We start from the raw sequence: 8,569 nt of genomic DNA on the forward strand, positions 1-8,569 counted from the left end.
TCTCGGCTTCTCTATGTATTTCGAATTCTCCATAACCAAATAAAACAAGTGAAAACCCGTCACCAAAGATGCTTCTGCAATGTGGTTCTTTCTGGAAGAGGAGGGAAATTGCATTGGAGGATACTATGTATTTGTCTTCTATCTCTTCTATACACCAATACACACCAGAAAACGAGATAAGCAAAATAAATACAAAATCACCACAACCAGAGATCACCATTGCACTAGCCCTGTAACACTGTAGCTAATATATATATATATATATATTTTTAAATTATTTTAAGTAAGCTCCACGCCCAGCCTGGGGCTTGAACTCATGACCCTGACATCGAGTCACATGCTCTACAGACTGAGCCAGCCAGGTGCCCCTACAGGTAATCTTCTTTTTCTTCTGAATATAAATACATACGTATCTATATACACACACATATCCAGAAGGTCACCCAGGATATGTACACGTGCATGAATAAAGTGGTATCATTAACTTTGGTGTGTGTGTGCATGCGTGCGCGCGCGCGTGCGCACACACACACCATATAACATATGCCAAAATTGAGAGGCACCTGGGTGGCTCAGTGGGTTGAAGCCTCTGCCTTCAGCTCAGGTCATGATCCCAGGGTCCTGGGATCGAGCCCCGCATCGGGCTCTCTGCTCAGCAGGGAGCCTGCTTCCTCCTTCTCTCTCTCTGTCTGCCTCTCAGCCTACTTGTAATCTCTGCCTGTCAAATAAATAAAATCTTTAAAAAAAAAAAAAAAAAAGGAAAGAAAAGATGACCTAGAACATCTCACTGACCCACCAGCCATGAGTTAGTCATGACCCTGGACTGGCGTGAGGACAACCTGATCCTGGCTCCCATCTAGAAAGCCACAAATGATGGGGCACCTGGGTGGCTCACTCAGTTAAGCACCTGCCTTCAGCTCAGGTCATGATCCCAGGGTCCTGGGATCGAGCCCCATCAGGCTCCCTGCTGGGTAAGGAGTCTGTTTCTCTCTCTGCCCCCTTTCGTCCGTTCATGCTGTGTCTCTTATTTCTCTAATAAACAATAAAATCTTAAAAAAAAATCACTAATGTGGTATACACACACCCACTGTCTGATAATCTTTGTCTGAACTGATGGTTTCCTTAAGGCTTGGGAAGTGATACTGTTTGCACTCTTCATTCTTTCTACTAAAACCCTTTCTATTGGAAGTTTCTTCTGTAGTTTCCCCTCCTTCACTGGGACAATTTGTTGCTTTCAAACCAAGTAGTAAACAAGACAATAAGGTTATATTTCCTATTTCAAAGATCTGAGACACTTTTGGCAAAATAATAAATTTATTACATACGATCGGCACATAGCTGTTGTGGATATATTATTCTCTTGATGTTTGCAGAAAATTTCAAAATAAAATATAATATTATACAACATACAATCACAGGGGTCCTTGAGGATCTCCACACGTTTTTGAGCTGGCTGACTTTCAGCTGCGAGACCTGGTCCCAGCCTTGAAGCTGAGGGAGGTTAAGTTTGCCACCCAAGGTGGCTGGAATTTTCCCAGCCGTAAGGATGAGAGTCTACTTGAGATCAGTGGCCTTCTCTAAAGGGTCAGATAAAGCCCCCTGACAGCAGAAAGGAGAGGAGACAGGGCAGAGGGGACTGGGGCTGAATCAGAGGGCCTCCGGGTAGAGGACTGCCCTGTAACAGCAGCAGGAAGCTCTGAAGAAGGAACTTCCTTCTAGTAATTTCTAGAACCTGAAGAGGGGTCCTGGCAGAACCCTCCGGGAGTACCCAGGATGCCAGGGAGGTACACGTCCTTGGTTAATGAGAAGTCCTGGCCAATGGTTCCCAGTTCTGGAAGGCACCACTCAGGTTGTTGTGCAAGGACAGCCCTCCACTAAGACAGCTGGGCCCGGACGACCACACTGGAGTTGGTCACACGGGCTCCATAGTGACCAGCCCAGAACTGTGTGTCCTGGCCCCAGTGTTCGAAAGACACAAAGCGGACACCCATCTTGATGTTGGAGAACACGTGGGTGACCTGTAGGTAGAAAAGAGATCAGGCGTGTCGTGCCACAGCTGCCTTCTCGAAAGCTGAGCCTGGGGCCTTCTGGCTTAGTGGAATTGCATGGTTCCTCATCCTAATTCCTGTCCCCTGGAGTCTGAGTGGGCGGGTTTTGTTCGTAACCACCAAGTGACTTGAAAACTAAGTCAGAAAAGGCAATGCAGCTTCTGTTGGCTTCTCTGGAACCTTCTTGGCGGAATCCTGAGCCACTAGTAAGTGGAGTCTGGCTGCCCTGAGGTGGCCATGCCGTGAGGAAATCCAGGCCAGCCCTCATAGAGACACCCCACATGGGAGCTCTGGGATTAAATGAAGCCACCAGCTGCGGGATGTACACGTACACGTACACGTGTGCGCGCACACGCGCGCACACACACACACCCACACACCCACACCCACACACCCACACACCCACACCCACACACCCACACCCACCAGGCCTTCGACTCCAGCCATTGTCCGGAAGCAACTACCCAAGAGCTGGGAACCAGAACCATCCCCAGTGGCGTCATCCTTAAAGAAACCCGGAGAAATAACAGATAACCTCCCCAGGCCAATCACCTCCCCCCGGGTCCCTGCCAGAGACTCACCTGAAAGCAGACATTGTTGTTCCACTGTTGGATGGGAACGGGCATAGCGGAGAATTTATCCAGCACAGTCTGGTTGGCATCTAGAAGTTGGACAAGGAGTCGGTACATACAGCCACTGTCGTGTCGGGCTCCCCACCTGTGGGAGGAGGGAGGCCTTGAAGGCTGGACGTGCCCACCTCATCTCTTTGGGTGTCTGCCTGCCTCTCCCCCAGAATGGCCTCCCCATGTATGCAAATTCAAAACGAAGTCCTCTGCTCAGCACGACTCGCGTCACCTGGGAGCTTGGCCCCACTGTGGACCCAGTGACTCAGAACCTGCATTAAACCAGGTCCCCAGCTGGTCCACAAGCACATGTGTTCTCAAAGCAGTGACCCAGAGCAGTGCCCTTCAAGGCGCCTCCTCCTGTTAACATTAAGGTGACAATGGAAATTGCTCGTTGTTCAAACAGTGGCAAAGATATGATTTCCAGTGGGTATGCTGACATTTTTTTTTTTTTTTTTTTGGGTATGCTGACATTTTAAAATACAACTTTCAGGGGTGCCTGGGTGGCTCAGTGTGTTAAGCCTCTGCCTTTGGCTCAGGTTATGAACCTAGGGTCCTGGGATCGAGTCCAGCATCGGGCTCTCTGCTTAGAAGGGAGCCTGCTTTCCCCTCTCTCTCTGCCCGCCTCTCTGCCTACTTGTGATTTCTCTGTGTGTCAAATAAATAAAATCTTAAAAAATAAAATAAAATAAAATAAAACTTTCATAGCAGTCATTGAAAAGTCATTGAAAAGGACCACAGGAGGGGCACCTGGCCAGCTCAGTCGGTGGAACAGGTGACTCAATCTCAGGATTGTGAGTTTGAGCCCCGTGTGGGATGGAGAGATTATTTAAATATAAAATCTCTAAAAAATAAAAAAAATGTGTAATTCTGATGTACAAAACTTGAACTTTTAAACTTTTAAAGAGTTAATAAAAGTTTAACTCAAGGGTAATGTGCTATAAAAATACACAAATTCAGGGGCGCCTGGGTGTCTCAGTGAGTTAAAGCCTCTGCCTTCAGCTCAGGTCATGATCCCAGGGTTCTGGGATTGAGCCCCGAATTGGGCTCTCTGCTCAGCAGGGAGCCTGCTTCCTCCTCTCTGCCTGCCTCTCTGCCTACTTGTGATCTTTGTCTGTCAAATAAATAAAATCTTCAAAACAAAACAAAACAAATACACAAATTCAGCTTCTTCCTTCAGAGACGTCACATCATTCTACTTCTTAGAATTAGATGCCTGCTCTACCTCTCCCACACAATTCTGTCCTCATGTAATAGCGACACATTCTTAATTCCTTCTGACTGGTCAAGACTGCCCCTCCAATACTGTGCTCTGCCAACCACATACCAAAATATTCCTATATGAATAGAAATTAAAATTTTTTCCTGTGATCATAAAGATCTAAGTGTTAACATTTTCCCATTGGGATTGAGTTATTACCCAGTAATGGCTCCCAGACTTGGCTGCAGGTTAGAATCATCTGGAATGTTGAAAAGATATTGTACAGCAAAGAATTTATGGTGCCTGGGTGGCTCAGTTGGTTAAGCGACTGCCTTTGGCTCAGGTCATGTTCCTGTAGTCCTGGGATCCAGTCCCACATCGGGCTCCCTGCTAGACAGGGAGTCAGCTTCTCCCACTGACCTCTCTCCTCATGCTCTCTCTCTCTCTCACTCACTCTCTCAAATGAATAAATAAAAACTTAAAAAAAAAAAGATTGAGATATTCTCTATCTTAAAAAAAAAAAAAAAGAAGAATTTCGCCTTGTCCAGTGGTTATGGAAGGTTCTCTCTGGACCCTGGGAATGTGATGGCTGCTGGAAGTTTCTCTGTTCTCCTGGGGACCTTGCATCATGCTGGATACCAACGGGATTCCAGTGAGGGCTGGCCATATCCACCCAGACAGTCTCACCGTGGGGGCTGGCCACTCCATAAAGACCCCACAATGTGGCTTAGGCTATGTCAGGTGGTATCGGTATCAACTGACCAGGAGTCTGAGATTAACCAAGTGATGAAGCCCCAGCAGAAACTCTGGGCAATGAAGCTCAGGTGCACTTCCCAGGTCGGTGATATTCCATGTATATTGTCACACGGTTGCTGGGGCAGGATTGCATCCTGACCTCAAGGCAAGCAAACCATAAAAGTTCTGTGCTTCCATGCTGCCCTAGCTCTTCTTCCCTGGGCTCATTTTTGATCTGTTACGTTTTCCTTGTAATAAACCGTATTCAGGGGCACCTGGGTGGCTCAGTGGGTTAAGCCGATGCCTTCGGCTCAGGTCATGATCCCGATCCCAGAGTCCTGGGATCGAGCTCTGCTCGGCAGGGAGCCTGCTTCCTCCTCTCTCTCTCTCTGCCTGCCTCTCTGCCTGCTTGTGATCTCTCTCTGTCAAATAAATAAATAAATAAAAATCTTTTTTTTTTTTTTTTAAATAAATAAATAAACCATATTCATGGGGCACCTGGGTGGTTCATGGGTTGAAGCCTCTGCCTTCAGCTTAGGTCATGATCTCAGGGTCCTGGGATCGAGCCCCACATAGGGCTCTCTGCTCAACAGGGAGCCTGCTTCCCTTCTTCTCTGCCTGCCTCTCTGCCTACTTGTGATCTCTGTCAAATAAGTAAATAAAATCTTTAAAAAAAACCCAAAAAACAAAAAGCAAAAAAAAAATACAAATTCAGTTTCTTCCTTCAGAGACGTCACATCATTCTACTTCTTCGAATCAAGAATTTAATTTAAAATTAAAATTAAGAATTTAATTGGAATTAAATCCCATATTATAAAACAAAACAAAACAAAACTGTATTCACGTGACAGTCCAGTGAGTTCTAGGAGTCTTTCCAGTGAATTACAGAAGGTAAGGGTGGTTTTTCTGAATTCCCCAAACTTGCAGTTCATGTCAAAGGTAGGATGGTCTTGGGGACTGTGCCCTCTCACTTTGCAGTCAGCTCTAAACTTCTCAGATACTGACCCGGCTCTCTCCCGCAGGTGCTCTGATTTAACTGGGATGGGGTGGGACCTGGGCATTGGGAGTTTTAAATGATCCTGTATAGGGGTGCCTGGGTGGCTCAGTGGGTTAAGCCGCTGCCTTCGGCTCAGGTCATGATCTCAAGAGTCCTGGGATGGAGCCCCACATCGGGCTCTCTGCTCAGCGAGGAGCCTGCTTCCTCCTCTCTCTCTCTGCCTGCCTCTCTGCCTGCTTGTGATCTCTCTCTGTCAAATAAGTAAATAAAATCTTAAAAAAATAAATAAATGATTCTGTATAATATGCAGCTACATTTGGGAACCACTGATTGTTACGATCGAAGGGCACACCGCTGGCCAAAACAGCACAAATATGTTACAGTAGTTTGATAACTGACAAATTAAAAACAATTTTATTATAAAACACATGGTCTAATGAGATGGATTTGCAGAGGGTGGGTAAGTTAGGGGGTCTTTAGTTAAAAGTGAATCTGGGGACACCTGGGTGGCTCAGTTGGGTAAGCATCCAACTCCTGGTTTCAGGCAGGACATGATCCCAGGGTTGTGGGATTAAGCCCTACGTCCTGCTCTGCGCTCAGCTGGGAGTCTGCTTGGGATTCTCTCTCTCCCCCCATCTGTCTCTCCTCCCTGCCCCCAGCCTCTCTCAAATAAGTAAATCAATCTTAAAAAAAAAAAAAAAAAAAGTGAACTTGGGGGCATCTGCCTGGCTGTCAGTAGAACATGCGACTCTTAATCTCAGGGCCATGAGTTCAGGCCCCACGTGGGGCATGGACCCTACTGAAAAACAAAACAAAAGGGCTCCTGGGTGGCTCAGAGGGTTAAAACCTCTGCCTTTGGCTCGGGTCATGATTCCAGGGTCCTGGGATCTCTGCCCAGCATGGAGCCTGCTTCCTCCTCTTTCTGCCTGCCTCTCTGCCTACTTGTGATCTCAATCTGTCAAATAAATAAATAAAATCTTTAAAAAAAAAAAACAAAAAAAAACAAAAAACAAAAGTGTAAGTGAATTTGGTAAGGTTGCAATTTCAAGCAGTTAACTTTGCCTAACTTGCCCGTAGTCTTTATATCGGGGGGTGGGGGACACACACCATAGTGAGGGGCTTGTTTTTTCTCAAGACTGGGGACTCTGAGAGAGGGACTGGATAAGGATAAATCATATACATCTCACCAGAGATGTGATGTGTAGCTGGTAATTTTAGAACCAGGGAACACAGCTGCAGAAGATCCGACATTGCCTCCCTTGAAATGATCTGGGTCATGTATCCCGTGTAAAGTCTTCCCGTACACATAACCCTCCTTTCAAGACCATCACTACAGAGCATATGCTCCGCAGAAGAGTCTGAGTCTAATTTCAGGTCTCACCAATTCCTTGCTGTGCCATCAGAGCTAATCTCCTCCCCTTTCTGAACCTCTCCACTGCTGGAAATCTGACACCTTGAAATACACATTCTCAGAGGATGGAGGCTCAGAAAACAAAACAAAAAAACAAAACCCGAAAAAACCCAACTAAAGTAGTTCACCCTTATGAAGCGCTGGCTATATGCTTGACATGTAAACCTATCTTGTAAAGATAGGGAAACTGAGGCACACTGAGACTGGCCCAAAGCCACAAAGCTACAGAGCCAGGGACTTGGCAAGTCAGGCTCCAGAATGTCAATTTAGCTAACTACCCTACTCTGCATCCTCCTAAAGCAAGGAGCATGTCATGCACGGACAAGACTGAGCTAGGCCAAGTCCTCTGTAACGGGATCCAACAGGCATCCTGCAATCCAGTTCCATTTGGGGGTGAAAAGAGGGATTCCGTGGTTAAGTCATTCACATCCCTGAGCTTCATCTCTTTATCTGCAAGGGGCTGTTAGAGGCGGCCCCGGTGAAGTCACCCATGCAACGGTCAGTGCTGAGCAAAGGGCTGTTTCTGTCATCATACTCACCAATCAGAGACACAAATCTCAATCTTGCCACTATCTAGCAGCTCTGGCCACAAACCCTCCTCCTCCAGGTCCAACACCTGCTTTTTGCGACACCAGCTAGGAAAGACGGAGTAAGGTCAATGAGAACAGGCAGGTCTTCCTCACAACGGGCCTGGCCCTTGCGGGGTAGGGGCATTCACCTGAAGGAAGACACGAAGCAGGTCTGCGAGGGGGCGCCGGGCACCGTAGACCTGTTGACCTCCACCACCCATCCGTCCCCACCGTGCTGCACCATCCATTTCCGGAGGCCTTCTGTTAAATACAAGAGGCTTGCGCCCAAGTTCCTCGCCCGCCCACCCGCCGGCGGCCACCTTCCACCTACTCCGACGAAGCCCCGCCCCTCCCCCGCCGGCCAGACCCCCAGCCCCGCGCTTCCCCACCCTGGCCGCAGGGGTTGCGGATGAGGTTGCGTCCGATCGGGCGGCGCTCGCAGAAGCGGCCCAGGAGGCAGGGCCTGCCGTCGCGGGTAGGGGGCAGGCAGCTGCGGGCGAGCGGCAGCAGGGAGCCGTGGTCCCGGGCCAGGATGAGCAGCCACAGGGCCTGGCCGTCCACCAGGGCGCGCCAGCCCCGGCACACTCGGCGGCAGCACCCCAGCAGCGTGCGCGGAGGCACGTGGCTCAGCACCACCAGGAGCAGCTCCGGTGGCAGTTGGCTCAGGTCCAGCGCCTCCTCGGGTTCGGGCTCCGGCGCGGGGACCCGGGCGGGCCGGCCCCGGGAGGCCGAGGCGCCCATGGTCCCCCGCCCAGCCCGCGCCAGGCCTGGCGGTGACTGCGGGAGAGTAAGGTCAAGGAGGCAAGGGCCCGCAGCTTCCGCGGCGCGCGCGCAGCTGCCGCCGGCCCCGCCCCGGCCCCGCCACGCCCCGGCTTCGGCCCCGGGGCCCAAATCCCCAGCCTCCCAACTGGTCCTTCCCAACAGCGGATCCTGCCAGCCGGGTGCGCCCGGTGCTGCGCGCTCCCGCCGGGGCGGCCCAGCCCCG

At 49.6% G+C, this 8,569-nt stretch overlaps 1 protein-coding gene across 1 annotated transcript; it reads right to left on the minus strand.

Annotated features, from left to right (window-relative positions):
• Nucleotides 1–1,295: 1,295 nt before the first annotated feature.
• Nucleotides 1,296–8,359, minus strand: FBXO27 (F-box protein 27). Its single transcript, XM_044256589.1, has 5 exons — nucleotides 7,974–8,359; nucleotides 7,734–7,845; nucleotides 7,555–7,650; nucleotides 2,630–2,765; nucleotides 1,296–2,018 (listed from the first exon to the last, which is right to left on the minus strand). The coding sequence occupies exons 1-5, from the start codon at nucleotides 8,323–8,325 to the stop codon at nucleotides 1,875–1,877; spliced, it is 840 nt and encodes a 279-aa protein (XP_044112524.1). The 5' UTR covers nucleotides 8,326–8,359; the 3' UTR covers nucleotides 1,296–1,874.
• Nucleotides 8,360–8,569: the final 210 nt, after the last annotated feature.

Source organism: Neovison vison, chromosome 7 (genome assembly GCF_020171115.1).
Source record: "Neovison vison isolate M4711 chromosome 7, ASM_NN_V1, whole genome shotgun sequence".
NCBI lineage: Eukaryota > Metazoa > Chordata > Mammalia > Carnivora > Mustelidae > Neogale > Neogale vison.